Source organism: Sciurus carolinensis, chromosome 5 (genome assembly GCF_902686445.1).
Source record: "Sciurus carolinensis chromosome 5, mSciCar1.2, whole genome shotgun sequence".
Lineage (NCBI taxonomy): Eukaryota > Metazoa > Chordata > Mammalia > Rodentia > Sciuridae > Sciurus > Sciurus carolinensis.
In genome coordinates, this window is record NC_062217.1 from 24,952,888 (window position 1) to 24,979,093 (window position 26,206).

Genomic DNA, 26,206 nt, shown 5'->3' on the forward strand with positions numbered 1-26,206 from the left:
CTTTATTGGCAGCTTTTGATTGGGTAGGAAAAAATTGATAATGTAGCAGTAATCTTGGGATAGATTCCAAACTAAAATTGTCTTATTGGAAGACATTTTTTTTTTCTAGGAAATATTCAAATTTTTGAATATTCAAATTTAAATTCAACAGTACTAAATAACTTCACTCAGAAACCCAATTAATTTGTTGTCAAGTTTGTGGCAAATTCATCTTAGAAGCCCTATAGTGCTGCAGCACTATTAGAATCAGCTGCTTTACCAGAATCTTGCTGCACTGCAGTTCCTTTCTGATTGAAAAGATCAAATAACGATGGATATCTTAATTTTTTTTTTAGGTCAGAACTGTGTATTGCATATATTACTGTGGAACAGTAGGGTTTCAACTGTTTCAGGATTTTTCTTTTCTTTTTAAAGTCTTGCTAAAGGTATTGCTGTGGCTATCTTGAAGAAACGGTGTGACAACTTCCGTAAGGGTCAGTTTGCCATAAAGTCTGCAGTTTTTAAAATTTCTACTTTCCTCTCTGTAGATTTATTTGATATTTTATGTAGATGACTGACTCTTTCACAAATTACATAGAATTTATACAATCTAGGCACTGACTTAAATTAGAACCATCAAGCCTTATCTTGGTCATTTATGAATACATAGTTTAAAAAAGTTTGAAATTATGGGATGGTTTGATATGGTATAGATATGTGTAATAAAGTATGGAGGTATATTTTGGAAGGTTTTGTGAAAGGTGATAATTGAAATATTTTTTGAAAGATGTATAAAGCATACCTGGTAGGAAAGAGTGACATTCTAGACACAGATTTTGAGAAAAAGCATTGTCCATGGTTTTGTTCTCTAGTCATTTGATGTGGCAAGACAGTAGGCTATATTATGGGGAGTGGTGCCAAATGATGGATTATGGTCACAATGTGAAGGCTTTTCTAGGCAAGGTAATAAGTAATATAAGTGTTTTAAAAAGATAATCATAGTGGGTTTAAAAAGCTAGTTGGTTTTGTTTTGTTTGCCACCTAAGGGTAGAGATGGGGAAACAATTTGGAGTCGTCTTTAAACAGTTGAGAAATGTGAAGGACTTGGTTTAGGGCAGTGGAAATTAATTATTGGAGTCACGTTTGAGAGATTTGGTGAATCAACTACTTGGTGGGGGGTGGTTGATTGCTGAGGGAGAGAAAGTAATAAACGTAATTGTGAGTTTTTAGTTTAAAAGAATGTGTCACATATCTAGTGAGAGACATTTAGTAATAGGCAGTTGGAAATGTGAGTCAGGAGTTTAGAATCAACTGAGAGGAATGTCCTGTGGTGGTTTCTGGACTGTTCAGATTTCAAATCTCTGTGACAGTTCACTACAATGAGTGATAATCATGCCTATCCTAAAGGTCTGTTGGGGGCTGGGGTTGTGGCTCAGCACTTGCCTGCCATGTGTGAGGCAATGGGTTCAATCCTTGGCACCACATTAAAAAAGAATAAATAAAAATAAAATTAAGATACTGTGTTGATCTACAAATAAAAATAATTTTAAAAAAAGGTCTGTTGAGATCGTGCATGTACAACAACCTATAAATTGTTGCTGGTCTGATTTAATCTATGTGTTTATTTTTCCTATATATTTGTCTAATCTATCTGACATAACCAGGAATAAATGTTTCAAAGCAGAGGGGTGAGAATTTAGAGGGAAAGATAGGTCTGGTTAGATTTAGATTACTGGAAAACTAGGTATTTGAACTGTATTGTTAGCTCCATGGAATTACCTCAAGTTGCATTTTAATATTATGTTCTGTACTTTATTGAGAATGAGTATAAAAAGTATTCTAGGAATCTTTTTAACTGTGTTGATGATGTTATGGTGTTCAGTGCACCATATGGGAAAACCCCTTGTATGATTTCTCTGAAGAGTTTAGTACTAGGAAAAGTGTTTTTGCTATTACAAATTGGTGTGTTATTTTACTAGATATGTTACTGTGTTTTGCATTACTATAACAAGATACCTCTGGCTAGGTACTTTATAAAGAAAAGAGGTTTATTTAGTCCACAGTTTGGGAAGCTGAATGTCTAAATAGTATGGTGCTATCTCAGGTGAGATCCCCTTGACTTCATCATATGGCAGAAGGCATTGAGGCAGTAGTTCATGTGAGAGGGAGAGATCATAAGGCAAGACAAGAAGCCAAAGAGCAGAGAGGGACCAGGCTTGCTCTTTAATAACAACCTTCTCATTAGATTAATCAGGGTCCATGAGAACTATCTTAATTCCTTCTGATGGCAGTACCCCCAGTGACCAAGTCACCCTCTGCTAGGTTCTAACACCATATTGGGGAGTCAAACTTCTAACACAGTCTATGGAGAACACACTCTAGTATTTGGTGAGCAGGGTTTTTTTTTGTTTTGTTTTGTTTTTTAAACTTACTAGTATTTTTTTTTTCCCCAGGGCCTTGCACATGCTAGGCAAGTGCTTTACCACTGAGCTTATGCCCAGCCCTTTTTAATTTAATTTGAGACTGGATCTTGCTAATGTGCTGAGTCTGGCCTCAAACTTGTGATACTTCTATTTTAGCGTTCCCATGTAGCTGGGATTACAGGCTTGTGCCACCTTGCCTGACTCTTCTCTCTTTTTTTCATTTTTAAAATTAGCACATTATAGTTATACATAATATTGGGGTTCATTGTGACATAATTAAACATGAAATATAATTTGTTCTAGTTCAGTTCCCAGTACTTCCCCTTTCCCTCCCTTCCTCTCTCACTTTCCCTTTCTTCTATTATCCTGGTCTGTCTTCTATTACTTATGGTTTTGTTTTTAAAATTAGTGTTTCATAAATATGCATAAAGGTGAAATTCACTGTGGTCCATTCATATATGTACATAGGATAGTTTGATCATTTTCATTCTGTTCCTCCCTTTTACCTTCCCTCCTCCTTCCTGCTTAATCCCCTTCCTCTACACCACTGATGTTCTGTTTTCCTGGAAAGACTCCCCACTCTCCACTCTCCACTTTTGGTTTAGTATCTGCATCTTTGTTTTCTTTGTTTTAACTTGACTGTTAATTTCCATTTAATTTTTTTTATGATGTAGCTTTGTTGTATTGTTTGTGGGGGATAAAGGATAGAAATTTATTCTCAAAAATTGGGAAGCTAGAAGTCTGAGATCAAGCTGCAGACTGGATTGCTTTCTTCTGAGGGTTATGAGGGAGAATCTATTCGATATGAAAGAGAACCTGACCTAACTTTTGATGCTTTGCTGGCAGTCTTTGGCTTTCCTTGGTTTGTGGAAACAGTCATCCCAGTTTCTCATTTTACATGTTGTTCTCCCTTGGTGCCTATCCAAATTCATATCTTCCCCCACTTTATTTTCTCTGTAGTGCTAAGGAATAAGCTGTGGGCCTCACACATGGTAAGCAAGTGTTAGATCATTGAGGTGTATCCCTAGGCCCTAGATTTTATTTTTAATGACACATGGTAATTATACATATTAATGGAGTACAGTTTGACATTTTAGTACAGGTATACCTTATATATAATGATCAGATCAGGGTATTTAGTATATCTCTCTCTTCGGACATTTATCTAAATGTCTTATACAGTTAGTAAGTGGCAAAAGTTGGTGTTCCTGCCTAACTCCAGGTATTTCTTTCTCTTCATAAGTAAATATGCCTAATACATTTGACTCATGATTGGTGCTCTCCATTAGTAGGATCTTCTCTCTGCTAGTCAACAGTGTTAGTTAGGATGCTTCAGGCTTAAGTGGAGAATTCAAGATATGACTGGTCCCTTTGTGACTCTCTGCAAATCTTTATCATAAGGGCTGGAAATACAGTGCAGATATTTATTATTGTTTTCGTATAGTTCTCTTGGACTTGCTGTTGTGTGAGCTTTTAGGGAAGTCTAGCCCTTCAAACAGAAAAATGTCTTGCGTAGCCACCTACTTTGGAGTTGAGTCTTTTTCTAGAAAACTCCTTTGAGTTTTATAACAGATGGGTAAAATGCACTGGCCTACCTTTTCATAATCTTTATTAAAATTTAAGAAAGAAAAATTATGTGGACCGTTTCCCCTAGTGCATTTCTCTCTTTCTTTTTTTTTAATCTCTGTATTTTCCATTGGGAAATTGAACCCCAGGGCACTTCATTGAACTACCACAGAGCTATACCCCAGGCTTTTTTACTTTTTATTTTTAGACAAGGTCTCACTAAGTTCCTCAGACAGGCCTTGAACTTGTGATCCTCCTGCCACAGCCTCCCAAGTAACTGGGATTATAGGCATGTGTCTCTGTGCTTGGTATGTTCTATACAAAGAGCATATTAGCGTTTCATCAGAAACAACAGATTAATTTTTATAAATAAACTAATAATGGATACAGATGATAACCATAAAAAAATAACCATTTAATGGGAATTTAACCATTAATGGACATCCTGTGTCATTCAGGTGTACCCATATATTGCATTATTCTCACAACAAACCTGAAAAGTAGGTATTATTTCTGTTACACAGGAGGAAAGTGAGACGTAGATTAAATATATTGTTAGCTTAAATATATTGTGGAAACAGACCTCACAATCAGCCATGTTTGCTCAGTCAGTGACTATTCCACAGTCTAGTAAAGGACAGTTGCAGGTGTTGACTGAGGGGGCTGTCCTTGCTGTATTGTCATCATCTCTGTGTCTCAATTTCTCATTGGAAAGATAATGTCAACAAAATATCATTTACATTAGGTGTTTTATAAAGTTTGGAAGTGAGATGTATTGTATCTTTTTATTGACTTATAAAACCTCTCAAAGTTTAATCAAAATAAGTGAAATTTCACAAATACAGTATAATTTAGATGGTTAGATAAGATAGAAATGTAAGAATTTAAAGGCTTAGTTAAAGATAGGAATATAAAACAGGTCAAAAGGAATTGGCCCTTTTTGTTGTTGTTTGTTTTCTCAAACAAACGATACCAATATTATCAAGAAGTGGAGGTTTTATTAACAATTTAATATAATTGGGGAATCGTTTCTGGAGAAGAGGGAAGAAAAAGCATTTAAGATTGCCTTAGAGATATGATGCTAAGTACTTTACTTGAGTTGATCCACTTCATTTTCCTGTCACAACTCTGTGAGATAGAATTACATTCGTTTTAGAGGAAGCAATGAAACTTAAACAAGTTTATTTTCTGAAGATCATATAAATGGTAAGTGGCAAAAGTTGGTGTTCCTGTCTAACTCCAGGTATTCTTTTTCATCATATCTGAGTCTGGAACATGGAACCCAGGTGTGTGTGTGTAGGAATTGAGTTTTTTTGTAGATGGTAAAGTGTAGGATTATTTTAAGAATTTAGTGAGGGACTGGTAGTTTGTGTTAATGTTCAAGGCTCTGGGTTCGATCTCTAACACCAAAATAAATAAATAAACAAGCAAATAAATAGAGTAAGCATATTATTTGACAGAAGAGAGTTAAATAATGTTGTAATTATTATAAGGTCTTTTTGTAGTAGATATATGTGCTTATTATTTTAGATGATGGTTTTTAATGTTTTGGAAATAATGGTGTAATATAGTCACTTTTTTCTTAGATGGATACCCAGTTGTCTGAAGTTCATTTATCAAACAATCACTTTTTTCTCTGGATTAAAAGAATTAGCCTCATTGAAATATTATTTACATACTGTTAAATTGATTCATTGTAGGTTTACAGTCTAAACTGTTGCACAACACTCAAGAGTTTAAAAGGTTTTTTTCTTTATTCCTCCTCTTCTTCCTCCCTTTTCAGTGGTATTGGGGATTGAACCCAAGGCTTTGCGCATTCTAGGCACACACTGTAACCACTCAGCTGTGTCCCAGGCTTTTTAATTTATTTTGAGACAGATACTCACCAAGTTGCCCGAGATGACCTTCAACTTGTGAACCTTCTGCCTCAAGCCTACTGAGTCTCTTGGGACTACAGGCATGTGCTCCTGTGACTGACTTAAAAAAATTTTTTGCAGGGTAGATGGTATGATTCTTATTTTTTAATTGATTTTTTTCATCTCCATTTTATAAGCATTTACCTAAGACTTTGTAGCTAGTAAGTAAATCTGAGACTGAAACCTAGGAAATAGTAGTTGAGAACAGATTGTTGAGGGCTTGCTAATGTCAGACTAAAAAGTTTGTATTGCATCACCTAGAGTGAACATTATCTTGTTAGTCATCCTCCTCTTCTCCTCTCTTTTAAAATTGGTGGTGCAAGGAATGGAACCAAGGGCCTCAAGCATGCTAGGCAAGTGCTGTAAACTGAGCTATTCCCCAGCCTTCCTATTCTTATAAAACCATTAGTGCCTTCATGTTGACCCCATTCTTATGACCTCATTTCATCGTAATTACCTCTCTCTAGATACCATTAACAAATACCTCAAGACTCTGGCATTCTGGCCCTATGATAGGAGTGGGGTTCAGGAAGATATCCAAAATGTCCTTGAAGTCATTCTTCCATTAATTGGATGAATAGCAAAATTGACTTCCTTCTATACATACTAATCTCCTTATAAAACGATTGCTTGGTGTTCAGTTCAGGACATACCTTTTTAGTTTTTATAACTTGCCTGAATGAAGATTTTCCAAATCTGAGTTGTTTCCCTTTTGATTATAAATTCTGTCTTTAAAATTGTTTTTCTTTCACTTTACTGGAAGCAGTGAAGATAAACCATATAGCAGCCTTACACTTTGCTTCAAGTTTCTTTCCCCAAACATCAGTTTATTGCCCTCAAGTTCTGCCTTCTAGAAAGCTAATATTAGGACATAGACAATTCAGTCAAGTTTTGTTACTTTTTTTTGGGGGGGGGGGTGGTACTGGGGATTGAACCTATGGCCTTGTGCATGCACTCTACCAGCTGAGCTATATCCCCAGGCCCAAGTTTTGTTACCTTTTAACAAAGGATGGCCTTTCCTCCAGTTTCTAATACCTGGTTCCTCATTTTCGTCTAAGACTTCATCGAGATAGCCTTCACTATTCATATTTCTACCAGCATTCTGATCACGAACACTGAGAAAACTGTGGCTCTGTTTCCTTCTCTTCTGAACCCTCACTAGACTAGGTCTTTGTGGTATAGCCTCTATTCATCACCCAGTACTAAAGCTGTTTCCACATTTTAAAGGTATTTATTGCTATAAGGAACATCCCTACTTCTTGGTGTCCGTTTCTGTCTTAGCCTGTTTCTGTAGCTATAACAAAATACCTAATACTGTGTCGTATATAAAGAACAAATTTATTCCTTACAGTTCTGCGATTGAAAAGTCCAAAATCAAGAGGCTACCAGGTTCATTGTCTGATAAAGGCAGTCCTTTTTGCTTCAGAATGACTGTTGTTGCTCCATCCTTACATAGAAGAGAGACTGTCAAAGGAAAAAGTTATAATAATTTAGTTTAATCTTAAATTGGCTTTATTTTCAGTTCTAGAATCGGGTAGCATTTTGTTCCTTAAAACAGAATAAGAATTCATTGGGAGGTTCGTTTTATGGATAGAAAAGCTTGAAGAAAGCTGGACATGGTGGCATATACCTGTATTCCCAGGTACTGATTCCAGCTACTGAGGCCAAGGCAGGAGGATGGCAAGTTGGAGGCTTGCCCTGGAAACTTGGTGAGACCCTGTGTCAAAAAAAAAAAAAAAAAAAAAAAAGACTGGGGATATAGCTAAGTGGGAGAGTACCCCTGGGTTCAGTCCTTAGTACTGTGTGCCTATATGCATAAATAAATAAATAAATAAATAAATAAATGTAAAAATTAAAATACAAATAATAAAAGAAAGTCTGTAGAAAACCAAAAGAAAAGAACAAAAAGCAGACTGATAATTGCAAAAGGGAACCAGGAGTCAGGATGATATAAAAATAACTGGTTAATATCAGGTTACTTCAAGTTGCTTTTTTTTGTTTAAGGCAGGTAACTTCATTGTTATGCCAGTTGAAATTGGCTTGATCTGGAAATTTTATTGTGTCTATAATCCCAGTTTCCTGGAAATAAACAGGTTAGTTTCTGCCTGGTGTCAGGAAAGTTAGTATAAGTGGCTCCATTTGATTTTTAGGATTTTAAGACCTAGTGTCACAGCTTAGTCTAAAACAACGGCCTCTTGTAATTTTTATTTAATAGGATAAACATATTCCTTTGCATCTTTTTTATATGGACTTTCTTCCCAACCTTGTGATTTAATCACTATTTACCCCTTCTCTTAATACCATCATATTGTGAATGAAGTTTCAACTTAGGAATTTTGGGAAAAATATTCAGATCATAGCATATAGAGATACAATAGTTACAATAAGAGAGATGGTAATATTACTTTTATTTAAAGTGGACTGCAAATTATTATTCTGTAGATATGTATAAAGTGTACTTAAAGTTGATTATAAAAATACAGATTTGAAGGAATGAAAAGTTTTTGATTATCTGTCCTTGGTAACTAAGGTCAGTGCTATATCTTATATAATTTAAATTTAAAACATCCCATGAACATCTGATGAGTTATGGTAGGTAGAACATGTATCTATTTTTAGTAACTTTAAAAATATTAATATCTTCATTATCCATATTGATAATCTTAGTGATATTTCAAATTATTCTTGAAGTATCAGTTCCTTTTTTCTTTCTTTCCAAATTGTAACTTTCTAAAACTAGGAAACTCAAGTGCAAGTCTAAGAGTGGAATGTTTACTTAAAAATGAAAAATGATACCTCTTGGTTTCTGGACATATTATCTCTCCCATCTCCCCCCTTTTTTGTTAAATGTAGATATTTGTTTCTGGTAGGGAGCATAAAGTTTTTTTCTATCAAAGCTGTATATCTGAAAGGAATATAAGTTGGCTTAGTACACTGTCTCTACCAGAAATTTGGTTATATATCAATACAAATTCTGTTTCTTAATGATAAAATATTATTAAATGGTTGGAAGTTTGTAGGATGATTTTATTGTCATTTGACAAGTTTAATATTCGTTAATGTTATCAATATTTAATGCTTATGAGCCTATAAAGATGTAGTGGGTCTTGCTTTCAAGGAACTTAACATCTCTTAAGACATAGATTATGATTATGTGAATTCTGGCATGTTCAAAAAAATTGTTCTTGTAGCTGGTGTTGTAAACGATGAAGAACAGAGAAAATTGGATTTGAAATAAAACATTTAAAATAGAAGTATCTGAAGTGAAAAGCATTTGAAATAAAAATGCCATACTAAAAATTGACTCTGGAATTGTAGTGTTATATTAAGTAGAATTTATTATGTTTTTATTAGGAAAAGGTGAAGAAGAGATGTTACAAGGGTTTTGGTGGAATGGAGAAACTTCCCTTATGGATTTCAGTTATCATCATGAAAATAACTACGCTATAGAAAAGTCATAAAAGACTAACTTCTTCAGTCACTTAATACAAGATTGTTAACATCTTGGCAAATTTATTGATTCCTAACTTCTGTGTGTGTATGTAGAAACACACAATCGTTAAACTATAAATGAAATGTTTCTTTTTCACTTTACATTCTAAATGGTTACATTAAAAATGGAAAGAACTAGCTCCTGTTTTCTATTACACTTTCACACAACACTTCTGACACCAGAAAGTCACTCTCTGAATATCACCTCGCTGCCTTACAATTTGATTATAATGCTATTTACCCAGAATTAGTGCGAACCACACAGGTTAAGGACTCAGTTGGACCCAGTTCCACAAACTGACTGACCCGCCTCTTTCTCCATCTTGCATTCTTCAGACACCTGTTGGAAATAGTCTAGGTTATTCATACTTCTGTCTCACTTGGTTACAAATTGGAGTTTTCCAGGACCTCTTCCTTAGGTTTGATAATTTGCTATGATGGCTCACAGAACTCAGGGAAATACATTTACAGGTTTATTATAGAGCATAAAAAATGAATAGTCAGATAAAAAGGTAGATAGGGTAAGGTGTAGAAGGTCCCTGAGCATGGGAGCTTGTCTCTATGAAGTTGTTGGGGATGCGTCCACCAACTTGGAAGCTCCATGAAACCCACTTCTCAGAGCGTTTTATGAGGCTTCATCATGAGGCATGATGGATTATGCCTGGAGGAGATGAGGGACAAGGCTGAAAATTCAAAGCCTATAGTAGTGGCTTGGTCTTTCTGATGATCAGCTCCCATCTAGGAACCCTCTCTAAGAGTCACCTCATTAGAATAAAAGAAACTCCTATCACCCAGGAAATTCCAAGAAATTTAGAAGCCCTGTATCAGGAACCAGGATCAGAGATCAAATAATCAAACAAAACGTCTACCGAACACTCTTATAAGTTAGGGTGTTATAAGAATTTCAGGATCTGTGTGCCAGGAACTGGAGACAAAGGTGAAAGATAGATTTCTGTCATAATATCATAGACACATAGGATTATTTAATCTTTATTATCCTCCTTTTCTACAATGTTTTGTTATAGAAAAATTTAAACTTTGATAAAAGTAGAAAGGTAATGATGATCCCCTGGCACCTAACTTCAAAAGTGATTGACACTTTGCCTGTCTGTTTTCGCTGTTCTCCCAGTTTTATTTCATTTTGCTGGATCATTTTAAATAAATCCTACACATTAATTACTGTGATTTTAAATTATTTCTTAATCCTTCAGTGTATATATTAAAATTTACTTAATTCTTCTCCTATTATAGGAGAATATTTGTACATAAATAAATTTGGTTATCATTTTCATATTTAAATCTTTAGGTAATTCTGAATAGTTTCTGAAATTGTAATCTGAAATTGTAATCACTAACATGAACTATTACAAAAGCTTTCCATAATTATAAGAATATATTTTTATTTTGGAAATTAATATGTTTTTACTTTGGCAATTAAAAAAGGAAAATAATTACTTCAGATTGCTTTCCAAGGAGATCCTACATCTATCTATCAAAAGTTGTTTTTAGTTTGCTGTTTAGTTGGGATTCTGAAATGGTTCTCAGTGACTGCCTAGAAAAGGGCAACCCTCCTTTTAGCTCAGCTTACTGGTAAAGTGTAAGGCTTTGTAAATAACCAACAGCTTAGAAAGTACCTGCATGCCAAGTACTCAGGAAGCAGTATCCAGAGCACCTTTTCCATTACTTTGTTGAAGTACGATGGATTGCCCTGCTAGTTCTACAATCCTTCTGTGTTTTCTAAAATCAACAGAGCTGTCAGTATTCCTGAACTCCACCTATCCCATTGCTATCTTTGCAGACTATCCCCCTAACTTCTGAGTTAGGGTGAGACTGCTTGCTGGTCTGTTTCAAAAGACGTGTCGTGAGAAACATTCTTGAAAAACAGTCTCTTTATCATGTGATAATTCTCAGGGAATTGTAGTGGTTTATATCCTAAAGTCCCTTTACCACGTTCATAGAAGAAGTAATGGCGAGGAAACTAGAAATGCAAGTGTTTTCTTAATCTTGTGCTTGGTGGCTTTTAGGAGATTAATATAAATCACTATTTCTGTGGGTGGAAAAAGTAATCAATAGGAGCATTAGTAAATTGTAGCCAAGCAAATCTTAATTGATCTTGCCTTGGTTTTTTTTTTTTCTTTTTGAGTGCTGGGGATCGAACCCAGGGCCTTTGCTTACAAGGCAAGCACTCTACCGACTGAGCTATCTCCCCAGCCCCTCTTGCCATGTTTTTTAGCAGAGATTTGAGACTTTAAAACTTACTTAGAAACAGGGAAGCAAATTCAATGTTTTGTCCTCTAAATACTTGAATTTTCCTTGTCTTTCAGTTCCTGGAATGGATGGAGGCGCTTTAACTGATACAAGTCTCACAGATTCCTTTTTCAGCACCAGCTTTATTGGAGTCAATGGCTTTGGAAGCCCCGTAGAAACAAAGTACCCCTTGATGCAGGTATTCTTAGTGTGACTTCATATTGCACTAAACAGTAGAGTTTATTCCAGGGGTGGGGGGGGCCATCTTAACTTGTTCAAGTGGAAGATGAGGTTTTACAAAGCAGTTAGATGGGTGGGGTATAGGTAAGTCTCCCTTCAGGAATATTCTTTGTGTATGGAAGCATACAGGTAGCTTTGTTTTATTTAATATTTAAATTTTTAAATTTAAAGCCACAGTACTTGAGGCATGTAAATGTCTTTGAATTGTTTTTTTTTTTTTTCTCCCATTTTGTTCTTGGTTGCTAACTTTTTTTGTCATGTGACTGATGCAATGCCAAGAACATATTTGTATACATTACTTTTGTAGATTGGAGGGCAGAATTTTATAGAATTGGAATGAAATTGGGAAGTATTCTAGTGTTGTAAGTTGGAAAACTGCCACAGTAGTATATATTGTCCTTTCTTGTTTCTATGATATAATACTGGGTAGCCTTCATATTTGCAAAACTGATTAGTCTACATTTCAAGTTGGACTGACTTTGAGGGATTTAGGAAGTTAATATTTTTCTGAATGATTTTAACTTATTTATGTAAAAACTTAGGTTGTTCAATGTAGTTATACACCCTAAGGGTCATTTGAATTATAAGCGTTTAAGTAAACATGCACAGCCATATGAATAATTTGATTTTTTTTTATGAGCAGTTTAAGTTATACCTTCTTTCAGTTGCTTGTGAGCCACAATTTCAGGTGCTTATATATTTCATACTTAAACAACCTCAAGAACTTGACCTTCCCTTTTTCAATTATGCAGAAATCAAATAAGAAGTTGAGTGGCTAAGTTCAGGATTATAGACTTAAACCATAGTTGAGAATTCCTAACTTATACTTTTCAAGATATCAAGTTAGATGTCATATATGAGACAAGGACTTATGGGCATGAAGGTCCTTCCAGGATGAAGAGATGTAGAGGATATGGAGTGAATTGGAAAAGCAGAGGACTTGTTTAGAGAATTAATAAATAGCCTGACCATATAAGCTAACATGTATGAAGGATAATACAAATTGAGAGAGGATATTGGAGCATTTATTGGCTTTATACAGTCACTTTCGATCCTTTTGGATGGATATTGAAATTTATATTTTTATCAAAAGGAAACCTAGTAGTTATAAGTTAACTTACTTGCCCAGGCCAGTAAGTTATAGAAGTGACAATTCAAAATAGATCTCCAACTTTACATTTACCTGACTAGTGAGCTGAAGTTTTATTTGTGTTGCAGGGAGTTTTGGAATAGATAGTTGTGATTCAGATAGCAACATTTATAGAAGATTAGTTTGTCAGTAATATGAAAGATGGATTGAAAGGGAAGAAGCAAAGAGGGCCAGTCGTAATTGGTTGAATACTTTTAATTTTGTGTTTCTCTATCATGTTATATATACATATTTTATTTTTCAGAGAATGACTAATAGTAGCAGCTCCCCAAGCCTTTTAAATGACAGTGCCAAGCCATATGCAGGCCATGGTAAGATGTGGTCTCTTTTGCTCGTGTGTGTATTTCTCATTCTAAAAGCTCTATACCCTTTGTAGGAATTTTGAAAATTATAAACAGGTGTAAGTAGAAAATAAAAATTATTATCTTCTCACTCAGGTACTTATGAAAATTTAGATTCCCCCATTTTTCTATAAACATATGAATCTATATAATAATTAAGATCACCTAAGACAAACTTTAGTAATGAGTGCTTCTCAATCACTGAATTGTTTTATTTATTTGCATAGTTTACTTAACTACTTTTGTTTTTTTAAAAACAATGATTATATTCCAGTGAACTCTGTCAATACTCTGCATCATTTCTTTTGGATATATCATAGAAGGGAAATTATTTTAAAAATTATGATCATCTTAAAGACTTTAGATAAAGAATTTCCAGATATTTTTATGTACATTCTATTTTAAAAAATACGCATAACAATGATTTTTTTAAAAAATGCATAATAGTTGTTATTATTCTGTATTAGTACAATTGTAATAATATTAAATAATGATGAGAATAAGAATTTACATCTTGATTATTTTGTGTGAGAGACATTATGTGCATTACCACATTTCCATCACTATTTGGAAATTACAATCTTATGCTCTGGGAAAAAAGCAATATTTTAATATTGAAGAATATTTTAACATTCTAAAATGTTAGAAATGAATTTGTGGCATTATATATTTAATATTCTCAGAGTTTAAATGCTGCCTTTTAAATGTTATCCAAGATAGTACAAAGGTGGAATGATATAGTCATTCCTATTTTTAAATATCTTGAATGTGAAAATTACATTAAAAAGTCTTATACTATTTTATTAGCTTCTTTCTCTTTGCAGTATTAGTTATTTAATATTACATTTGTTTTAATTCTTATTAAACTGAACATGCAGATAGAAGGCAGAAGTCTACACACAATAATCTACATTGTACTTACATATATACTATGTTGTGAAAAGATATACTTTAAATGAGGGCATTTGGGGTTTTTTTTTAGCATTTCACAGATAATTTAATAATATTAAGATACGTGTGATTTACTAAAGCTCAGAAATGAAGATAAAATATTTCATCATATCTCATGCATACCTTTTCAAAAACTTCTGATTTATAAAATGAAAAGAGAATTTTATATGTAACTTCTGCTTGCAGAATAATACAACTTTAAACCTATCTTTCGGATTTTGTTTGTAATTTGAAATATTTAATACTTCCATTATTAAAAACTCAATAATTTACTTATCTTTTAGTAAGAATATCAAATATCTGTTGAAAAAATGTGGTCTAGAACTGGGCTCAGTGGTGTATACCTGTTATCTCAAAACTTGGAATGCTGAGGCAGAAAGATCATAAATTGCCAGCCTGGGCAATTTAGTGAAACCCTCTCTCAAAATAAAAAAATAAAAAAAGGCTGGGGATGTAGCTCAGTGGTAGAGTGCTTGCCTAGTGAGCCCAAGGTCTTAGGTTTGGACCTCAGCACTGCTTTGAGGAATGTGGAAATACTCAGTAGATGGTTTTTTAAAAAATTTCTAATTTTTTTTGTAGTTGTAGATGGACAGCATGCCTTTACTTTATTTGCTTATTTTTGTATGTCATGCTGAGGATTGAACCCAGTGCCTCAAATGTGCTAGGCAAGCGCTTTGCTCTGAGCTATGGCCCCAGCCCAAGTAAATGGTTTTAAGGCCTTGACGATGTGTTTAAATCTAAGTCTAGATCAGTGTATGATTGACTTGTCCCCCACCCCTTTTTATCTTTAGGATTTGGTCAGAAGAACACAAACATTTATTTACTATACCACAGACTTACTTCCTTCATAAACAATAAGATTAAGATTCTTTTATTCTCTATTTGGTTTTTCTCCCGTCCTATTCAATCAGATATATCCTAATGCATAAAGCTTCTGAATAGGTATATACTGAATATGAATTGAGTGAAGTATTCATCAGTTTGTGTTTCATTCACTCAGAAAATATTTGAACATTCACTGTGTGTGAGAAACTGAGTTTATTTATTGTGGAATATGATTTTTATTATAGGCATTGACAAGTTAACATTTCTTAGATTTGTGGGTTTACCTGAGTTGTCTGTATGGAAACTTATGTAACTTGCCTTCCAGATCCTTTAACTTCACCTGCTTCATCCTTGTTTAATGACTTTGGTGCCCTCAACATCTCTCAGAGGAGAAAGGTAGGTTAAATTGAAACTTGGGTGAAACTAATAAAACTTAGAGATGATGAAGCAGTTGGTACCTACATAGTGTCAGTATTTTCTTGGGGGGGCAGCGGAGAGCTTTTATGGACTGAAATGTTTTTCTTACTGTTTATTCTTTTTCCTTATCTCTTATACATGAAATTTCATTGATCTCTCTGCAAGGTATAGAGGAATTTTATGAGAAAGTCTGAAACTTCGCTGATTATTTTTGCTCATTGTCCTTTATCTTATTGTATTCGTTTTTCAGATAACATCTAATTTGATGTTATAGCTGGCTGTGGTGTAGGCATGTTAATCATGTTTTAACTTTAGTTAGTACTTGGTCTAAATTTCAAAGATTCTTCCCCAGTACAAACTCATTACAAGGCAAACTTAAAATTTTCAACGTTTTATAATTGGCCCAACTATTTAAAAGCTTTTCATGCTGGAAAATTTAATTGGAATTGAGGTTAATACGCCATGTGCAGATTTCATATTTTATAAGGACAGAATTTGTGACGAGTTGAAATGATTGGAATGCAGTTGAATCTTATTGAGGATCCTGTGAATGCTACTATTCATCTAGAGAAAGTAGTCTTGGTGTTTTTGATTAGAAATTGTAGCAGCTAAAGAAGTTCAGGAGCTTGTAGATCTTGGTAGCAATAACTGTAAAGTTACAACATTCTATTTTCTAAGTAATAGAAGAAAGATCCCAAATAAAAGAATATTAATTTTAGAAAAAGTGATATGAACTTAAAATGCTTTAGGGAAAACTCAGAGCATAGCAGAAGATGAAGTTTGGGGAGACTGGGGGTGATGATTTCACAACATACTTATTTCCAGTCTCATTGAGTTGTATATATTAAATGTATACATTTTATGTGCCAATTATATCTCAATAAAGTGATTTTAAAAATATAGGAAGACTGAATGTTTTCAAGGCAAAACAGATTTCATGGGGATAGGTATAACTGTATTAATACCTCATGTACCTAATATTATTTCCATTTTGAGACATGGATGAGAACAAGAAGGTAATTAGAAAATATTTTAAGAAGCTAGACTTGATAGATTAAAATTTAACATTTCTTAGATGTCTCATCAAGAATAAATTTATTCTTGTTTTACATGCTTTTCTCACAAGTTGAGAATGTTTCGTTTCTAAATATTCCATATGTTAGAAGTGGAAAAGAATAGGATACAAACAGATCCATTGTGAGAGAACAGTAGACAAAACCTGTTAATATGGAGGTAAACAATAAAATGCTATAAGCAGATATAATCTGAAATCAAGTTATCTGGAGCTCTTCTGGAGAAAATAGAAAACTCTTAAGTTGCTTTAGGGTTCCCCCTAATGGCTTTTTTTCATTTGAAAAATAATAATTAGTTAACTATAATAAGTACTATTTCTGATATCTGAGCAGAAAGCAAAACTAGAATGGTGAGCAAAGTATTCCTAATATGAAAAGTTGACTGAATATTTTAAAGTTGAAATACATGACTTAGAGCTGCTGACATTTATTTCTGAGAAAGTAGTGAAAATCACTAAAGATGAGAAAAGGGAAGATACATTGCCTTTTTAAAAAATTAGAGAAAAATAATAAAGGAAATGTTACTACAAATGTGGTCTCCCTATTTGGAAAGATATTAGGATATATCTTAATGGAATTAGACTAATATAGGAAATGAGCATCTGCTGTGATTTTTAAGGTCCTGGCTCTCTTAACTTTGTAACCTTGGACTAACTTTCTGGACTGTAATTATGTTTATCTATGTGATGATAAACATGTCCTAAATAGTTTTGGTATCTTTCATCTCTAAAACTCAGTGTTTGTTTAAATTGAAAGCATTCACATGTCAGTCTTTACCTCGAAATTCATAGTTCTTGACATTCTCATTTAAAATAGTTTCTAGTCTAAGGACATGGTGAGTTTTTCCAATAGTGGGCTGTATTATGTGTTATCTGTGGGGATAAATGTTGCTTGTGTTTTTAAATTGTTAATGAGTAAGTTAAGAAGGTCTAAAATCTAATGGTGTTGAAGTTCTTGGCAATAAGAACATTGCATGTTGTACATTGTCAATGTCTGTCATGGAGACTGCCTATTTATCTTTTGTTGTAGCACTTCATAATGTTTGTTTAATTATGTAATTTTTAGAGGAAATAAAAATTTATATAAATTTTAATTATAACTCTAGGTTTGTCTAAGCAGGCTACCATGATTACTCAGTAATATTTTGTATCAGGTGGTTAGCTCATACTTAGCACCATTTCTCACTTTGTGAGGTAAATTAGTTTCTAAAAATCCCAGTTAGCTAATTCCTGGGCTTGCTATTGTGTTTTTTTTTTTTGCCTATAGGGTATGTGACATATTGGGATCAAATCAATCAAGTATCATTTTACTGTAGGTAGTTTTACTATGTGATATATGGAAAATTGGGGGGGAAAAAAAAGGACTGATACTTTTCCTGTTGCCCTCAAATCTAATTGCAGAGGTAATAAATGAACCTACTACAGGATATTTACACAGCAGCCAGTTTACTTAGTGCCAATTTAAATGTCTTGTGATTTCAAAGTAGCAGAGAATTCTCCAGATCCAAGAAAATTTATTGACAAAAAATGTTTTGACTTGGGTTTTTTGAGTATTGAGGAACATGGAGAAGTTAAGGTAACTAGGCAGAAGGTATGCTTAATTACAAGTCATAGTGGTAGGAGCTTTAGGAAAACTCTATAATTTTTTTTTTTTTTTAGAGTGTCATAAACTAAGAAAATGTGGTTGAGGGCCTTAGTATCTTTAGGATCTTGTTGAAGTAAAATGTGGGATGTGAAAAACAGTACAAACAGGTTCATAGCCATTCATCTGGGTTGTCTTGTTAATAGGTTTGTGAAAAACTTTCTGAAAAGGTTGTGTATTGAGAATATAAGTCTTAGGGCACTCTGTGCTAGTCTCAGTTCATGATTCATTGTCTGCTTCTCAGGAAAAAATGTTTAGAACCTTTTATAATAACTTGATAATACTTTGCCATCCAGATATAAGATCATTTTTCTAGTAATTAATTTTATTTTATAAAATTACAGACATGATATAAAGTGCTTGATAAGCACTGATTTTTTTATTTCCCACATTAGCATAATTTTACAGATAAAAATCCATAATTTGAAAAATGTTTATAATTATTCTTGGCCAAGAATGATGGTGGAAGAATTTGGAATTGTAACTTCATATTCTGTGGGAGAAATAAGCCCTCCAAAACACTAAGAATGACTGAGTTTCGTTTAAAATGAGAGTTAATACACTAGAGATGAATACGTGAGGAAACCTTAGTACATGATAGATAAAATTAAAGCAGAGCACTCGTATGAGAAGACTTGTATGAAAAGAAAGACTTGATGACCTCTATGAATCAGAAATGTGATCTACACAAAGCAGTAAAAATACAAGTAAGAAATCTATTTGGAACAGAAGTCTTTTTAACAATGTTGGGGGTTGAAATGCAGATATTCATAAATGAAGTGATTCAGGACCACTGCATATGATTGATGCAAATCCTAGGCAAATGAGAAGCCTTCATGGTTTTTGTCTAGCACTCTTACTTTCTCTTTTAGTGTTTTTCTGATCTAGTGATCTTACCTTTTTTTATTCACCTAGTCAATTTCCTATTCAATTCTCCTTCTACCCCACGCCCAAAGGTGCTTGTTATTTACATTTCTTTGGTTGGTTTACTTTATATGCAACTATCCTACACATGTGCAACATGTTTCTAATAGTGGACTAACAGACTTTCAATTTCATCAGCGTTTTTAGGCTTTAATAACAAATTAAATTCTTTGGGTTCAGGAGGCAAGGATTTCTGAAGTATGTTTATTTCTTCCGTTCTTGATTTTAAAGTTCTTTAGGATGAGAAAAGTGGAACCAAAGGGAGTTGGCTTATTTGCTGTGACTTACTTTTGAGATGTGAATGTTGGAGGCCCAGTTCTGGTTTATCTGCTTGAGAGAAAAATTTGCTAGCAGTACTTTCTCTGCTTTCTTCCTGTTTGAACCTAGTTTGGGTCCCCCTTTATATTGTTCTCTATCTTAAGAACATCCTTCCCTCCTCTCTACCATCTCTATAAACTTACCAAGGGTAAATATTTTGATTTCTGATTAAGTTGACATTTTGTTCTAAAGTGTCTGAAAGATAACTTTTACATTATTTTTACTCTAGGCAACAAAATATGGAATAACAGTGAACCTGTATTTACTAGAGTTCTTCTGTGAATAAAGATAAATTTGGAGAAATTAATAGGATTATAACATTGACAGTTTGGAATATAAATTCTTTCTTAGCCCTGCTGATTGTTTGGTCTTTTGGCACATCAAACCAATTATTGATCTCAAGGAGAATAAAAAAGGAGAAAATGGAAAAGATGGTGAAAAATAACTGAAACTTAAAATTCCAGTCTGAAGCTTCATTTGTAAAACAATCATTTTTTAAGTTCTTTATGTCTCCTACTAAAGAATTGATATTTTACTTGCTATTTAGGTTTCCAGTCAGCTACATCAGTTTATTATGTCATTTAGTCTTTTACCCATGAATATTGTATAGTAATGTTTCTGTAGAAAAATCGTGTTTGGCATTCTAAGTTGATATACTCAAAGCTACTCGTTACTGAGTCACTAAACTTTCATTCACTTCCATTTGCCAGACTGGGGGAATATGTACTGTCCCAGCTTGAGCCAGATGGAGGCAAGGTATTAGACTTAGAAACATACATATGGGTCCTGTGTGGAAAGTGGTAGTGTCAGTGGAGTCCACTTTCCCAGGCAGGGGAGCACCATTGTGATTCCTATCTGTAGCTTATTCAGAGCCTCATCTCTCTCTCAAAGAGCAAACATTAGGAATAGTACTCAGCCAGTAAGTAGTTTTGAATAATGGCCGAGGTTTTAGAGTTTGGAATCTGATGCAAGGGGGTTGAAATTAAATCTCTACTTTTCCACTGATTATCATTTATTACTTTCACTTGTCAAACCTTTTTGTTTCTTCATTTGCAAAATGAGTACCTACTATGTGTAGTTGTTTTGAGAACTAAATGGGATATGTTGCCTGGCACAGAAGTACCCAATAAATGGTAGCTTTTATTGATAGTTTAGTAATACATGGTCTTGGCTAAATGTTTTAAGCCTTGCTTGGAAATTAAAAATGTCTTTTGCTACTAAGTCTGGATCAAACTATATTAAAATTGCCCAGTGGGAGTTATGTAGTTCTCTGGGAATATCTGCCTTGAGGTGTTCAGGCCTCACTTCTCCTAACATTAATTTTTTTTGTTTGTTTTTGCTTTCCTCAGAAGCTTATTGTTGGCTTTTCAAACATGTACTCCAAATGGGGTGAAATTCCATTGGGTTTTATTGTGATGTAATGGCACATAGATAGAAACTTTATTTTATTTATATCGACGATGATTTTCTGAATCTGTTCCAGGTAATATGGTAACCTTTAGTAATTCTTTCATAAAATAAATATTTTATAACATCTAATCTCCTTTGTGAGAGTTTGTGTTCTCATTTTGGGAAGTGAAAGTTTTGAGAAATCAAGTAATGTACCTAAAATAAAATAGATAATATATACTTACATTTCAGAGGAAAGCAAAAATATCTCCATAATATAGGGAAGAGTAAGATTACTGAGTTTTTTAATAAGGTGAAAAAGAGATAATGGAGAGAGGTTACTGAGAAGAGGGTATAAAACATTGATTAACCTTATCCTTGCTTCATTTCCAGTTACATGTTATCTCAGTATTAATTTTCTTTTTCTTTCTTCTTTTTTGTGTTTTTGGTACTAGGGATTGAACCCAGGGGTACTTAACTACTGAACCACATTGCTAGCCTCTTATTTGTTATTTTGAGATGGAGTCTCACTGAAGTGTTTAGTGTCTTGCTAAATTGCTGAGGCTGGCTTTGAATCTGTGATCCTCTTGCCTCACCTTCGAGCTGCTGGGATTACAGATGTGCACCACCACCCCTGTCTCAGTATACATTTCTTTCAGCTCAGTTTCTGAGACAAGAATACACAATTTTGATAATTGACAGACCATCTTTCAGAAATGTGGCACAAATTATATATTCTTAACCATAGGTACTGTTTTTTTCTATAGTCTTAAAAATACTGAGATATCTTATATCTTTGTAATGTTGTAGGCAGAAAATCTCATTTATGTTTGACTATTTGTGTTGTTGAACTTCTCTTTTACGTTTATAGACTATTGGTGTTTGTTCATTTTCTTTCTTTTTTTTTTCTATTGGGCTATTCTTTTATTTAGTTCATTGTGTTTTTTGTATATTAGAGGTTTAAACTTGTTTGATTAGATTTTGTAATCTCCCCCTACATTTTGTTTTTGGTCTTGAGTTTCACAGGTAATTGATGCTCTCAGTTTTGAAATGTCATGCTAACACATTTTTGTGAACAAAATAGTATGCTCATTTTTTATTAAAATGATCAATATAAATAAACTAGTCCCCAATCTGATGAGTAATTTCAAATAGAAAAAACTGTCATTGTATTTATGTAATAATTTGAATTCACTGTTGTGTTTATTGCTAATGATCTATAGTAATCAACTCCCCTTAACAAATCAGCTATGTTCTCTCTGTACTTTTTAGTAGATTTAAATGTTCTTCCTGTTTATCTGTAGTCTGGGTCTGTTCTTTTCTTACAGTATGCAAGTATCATTTAGTTGAAACTTGTTTGACAGTGTGACAGTTCCTATAGAAAAAGACTGAAGTTTGGAAGAGTTGTTTCTTTTTCTGTTTAGTAAAGATATTACAGATTGGCTTTCCAGGATTGTGTTGAAATGAAGATATGTTTTGGAAACAATAAGTTTTATTGTAATGAGAGAGTATGTGACCGTGTACTTTCTGTACTTTAATTGGTACTTTGTAAGAAGTGACCATTTGTTTTGTTGCATTAAGAAAGATTTCTTCAAATTCATAACTGCCCGGAAATCTTGTTGTGTTGATTGATTACAAAAGCACTAGTGAGAGAATTTGTTTTAGAAAATAATTTTTAAAAGATGCATGTGGCAGTATTGTGATTGACATGTTATCATATTTAAAAATGCGAGCTGTAATTTGTGTTCCCATTTATACATAATGTATAATACTCTTGCCTGTAGTCATCTAGTTTTATAGCTTTGGAGTTTTTTTTTTTTTTTTTTTTTTTTTTTTGGTACCAGGGATTGAACTCAGGGGTAATTGACCTCTGAGCCACATCCCCAGCCCTGTGTTTTGTATTTTTTTAGAGAAAGGGTCTCACTGAGTTGCTTAGTGCCTCACTGTTGCTGAGGCTGACTTCGAACTAGAAATCCTCCTGTCTAAGCCTCCCTGTGTGCTGGGGATTACAGGTGTGCACCACCACCTAGCTGCTCTGGAGATTTTTGACTTAGTTCTTTACATAATAGAACCATTTACCATGTGAACAGAGGAACTAGTAGTTTATTCTGAGATTAGCTAGTTGGCTTCTTTGTACTTCACTCTGGTCATTGCATTTACAAAGTGTAGTTGATATTAAAAGCTTGACCTTACTGGTGGTTCATCCCTATTTTCCTAGGAAGGAGGTATGGGGAATTAATTAGTAGAGATAAGTTTAGAATTCTCTTCCACAAACATGCTAGCCTAAGTTTTAAGCCACATTTAGTCAACTCTTTTATTTCCCAAATTTGTTCTTGCATTTTGAAAATGGGTAGGGAAAACCTTTTAATTTTATTTCTTTGAATGAACTCTCTAGCTGTTATTTCTCTTGATTCTATCCATGCCACTTAGATTCAAGAACATTGATCCAGGTTTAGTTAGAATAATATTAAGAGTGTAATGTGTTGAGGAATGTTATAACATGTGCAGTAGATTTCTTTGTGTTGAAGACAGGATACCATAGTTAAGAATAGAAGCTTTGGACTGGTCAAACTCTAGGGAGGTTGAGGCAGGAGGATCTTCATCACAAAGCCAGCCCCAGCAACTTAGTGAGGCCCTTAGTAGCTCAGCAGGACCTTGTCTCAAAATAAAATATAAAAAAGGCTGGGATGTGGCTGAGTGGTTAAGCGCCCCTGGGTTCAACCTCTGGTACCAAAACAAACAAACAAACAAACAACAACAACAACAACAACAAAAAAAAAAACCAAAGGAATACAAGCTTTGGAGCCTAACTTTTATGTTAATTCTAAGAGTATAGGCAAATTATTTTAACCTTTTCCAAGATTTACTTTCCCATCAGTAAAGTTGATATAATAATAGGCACTATCTCACAGAATTATGCATATTAAATACATTAAGGAGTGTAAAGTGCTAGGTATAGTGCCATGTGCTTGTCAAATAGTAGATGTCACATCTTCTACTGCTTATATATAATTCTGCAAATTAAAAACCATGTTTATCTGTTTCTGAATGTATATAAGATTACTTTTCTTTAACTACCATCTTAGTTTAAATAAATCATAATAAAGAACATTTTTGAAGATATTCTGCTTAATTTAAAAATTGAACCTAAGCACATGTAAGTTAAATCAAAAGGCAAAAAAGCTTTTGCTAATAAAGCAGTAGGTATTTTAGTATGATTACTTTTGTTAAGGAACTGAAATAAAAATCTTTAAGCATTGTTATAGGTGATAGTTCATTGCAAAAGTAACTTTTCTGACTTAAAAAAAAAGAAAACAAATTTTCACTCTAAATATTTCTTTAGCATAGTATTGCATTTTGCCATGTCTTATATTCTGGTTTCACTCTAAGGCAAAGGGAAGTTGCGTTTTTATTAAAAATTCATTTTGGCCTTGCTTATCAAAAATATTCCAGCTGCTTTTTTTTTTTTCCTTTGGCAGCATAAAAATTCTTTTGATTGTGTTTTTAAGAACAGAAGTAATAACTGTTTTATAAGTTCTTTAATCTACATAGATAATATTAATCTTCCTTATCTCTCTGACTCAACAGTTAAAAAAAAACAGTAAATTTTATGTAGGTAAATAATGTTCTATATATTTGACATAATTTAGGTGAATTTTTGCATAGTAGTCCCCCCCCCTTTTTTTTTAACTTTTTGTATGACTTGTGTATTGGCTCACAATTTTAAAGATCTTTTCATTTACATTTATTTAACAATGACGGTCTATTTTTCTATAACCTATTTTATTTTTTTCTTTTTTAGTACTGGGGATTGAACCCAGGAATGCTTTACCATTTTTATTTATTTTATTTTAAAATTTTGAGACAAGGAATCACTAAGTTGTGTAAGGTCTTGCTGAGTTGCCCACGATGACATTGAATGTGTAATCCTCCAACCTCAGCCTCTCCCACATTGATGGGATAACAGGCATGCACCACCATACTGGTCTTCTATGACCTACTTTCTGTAGACCTCCTACTATTGTCTTTATTTAAACAAGGAAAACATGAAGAATTGAATGGAGGGACAAAATACAACATATCCTTGAAGCTGACTTGTTTTTTATTTTATTTTTATTTTTAAAAAATTTATTTATTTATTTTTGTGATACTGGGGATTTAACTAGAGGTACTTGACTAATGAGCTACTTCCCTACCCATTTTTACTTTTTTATTTTTCAGATAGGGCTTCATTAAGTTGCCCAAACTGGCCTCAAACTTGGGATCTTCATGCCTCAGCCTCCCAGGCAACTGTAATTATAGATGTGCACCACTGGGCCTGTTTTTAATCTTTAAGTCTTCCATTCATGGAGGAAATTCACTAGAACCCAAGCTGTAATGACTTGTGGGTCTGGATTTATTTTTCTAAATAAAGGGTAGGAGGCTTTAAAATTCAAGTATTTTGTGAGTAATTTAGGTATAGATAGGACCCTGTGTTAATGATTATGGAAATTATTTAATTAAAAAATTCAAGTGTTTTAGATCAGTTTGAGGGTATGTTTTTCCCTCAGTGAATTTAGATTAGCTACTGATCTTATTTTGAATAAGATCATAATTATAAAGACAATAAAAATATCAGGACATTTAATTAACTAAGTGGGGGAAGACTATTTGAAATTAGAGGACATCGTGAAAGGAATGCAGGCTTACTTGGGAATAAGCCTATAGAAAATTCTATGCCAGAGGTTTTTAATCAGGGGACTTCTTAGGAGTAACTTGGAGGTGGATTGTTGAGTTGTTACTACAAAAGATAATGAACTTTTATTTATTTATTTTGGGGGAGGGGGTAAGAATGAATTTTCGTATTCATTAAGTATCATCTAAAGGAAGACATATTTCATGTGCTTTATTTTTTATTTTTGTGAAACTTGATTAATAAAGTACAAATCATTTTATTTATTTATTTATTTATTTAATTTTGTGGTGCTGGAAATTGAACCCAGGGCCTTGTGCATTTGAGGCAAGTACTTGACCCACTGACCTATGTTCCCACTCCCCTACAAATCATTTTAAACTATCATTTAGTCATTCATTGTTACAGAGTTTAAAGAGTAAAGGAGTTCCAATTTTGATGTTTAGAGGGGGTTTTTTACAGTTCAGGAGATTAGAAACTTATTGTCCTTGCTTATCATTTTGCTTAGTTTATTAATACTTAGATTAATGATATGTAATATTGTGAATAAAAATGTGAGGCATTTTGGAGATGTGCTGTTTTGCAGTTGCCAAGAGTTGTGCTTTGAAAATGGGTTTGTTACTTGACAATTTTAACTTCCAT

At 33.5% G+C, this 26,206-nt stretch overlaps 1 protein-coding gene across 4 annotated transcripts in view; it reads left to right on the plus strand.

Annotated features, from left to right (window-relative positions):
- Positions 1 to 26,206, plus strand: part of Pan3 (poly(A) specific ribonuclease subunit PAN3) — a 142,199-nt gene that overhangs the window by 23,663 nt on the left and 92,330 nt on the right. For all 4 annotated transcript variants that reach the window (XR_007108701.1, XM_047552227.1, XM_047552226.1 and 1 more), the window contains exons 2-4: positions 11,701 to 11,822; positions 13,258 to 13,324; positions 15,456 to 15,526. Coding sequence is in view for 3 of the 4 variants with exons in the window: in XM_047552227.1 (XP_047408183.1) it covers positions 11,701 to 11,822; positions 13,258 to 13,324; positions 15,456 to 15,526 (260 nt within the window). In the remaining variant the exon portion in view is untranslated. The remainder of the gene's footprint in view (positions 1 to 11,700; positions 11,823 to 13,257; positions 13,325 to 15,455; positions 15,527 to 26,206) is intronic.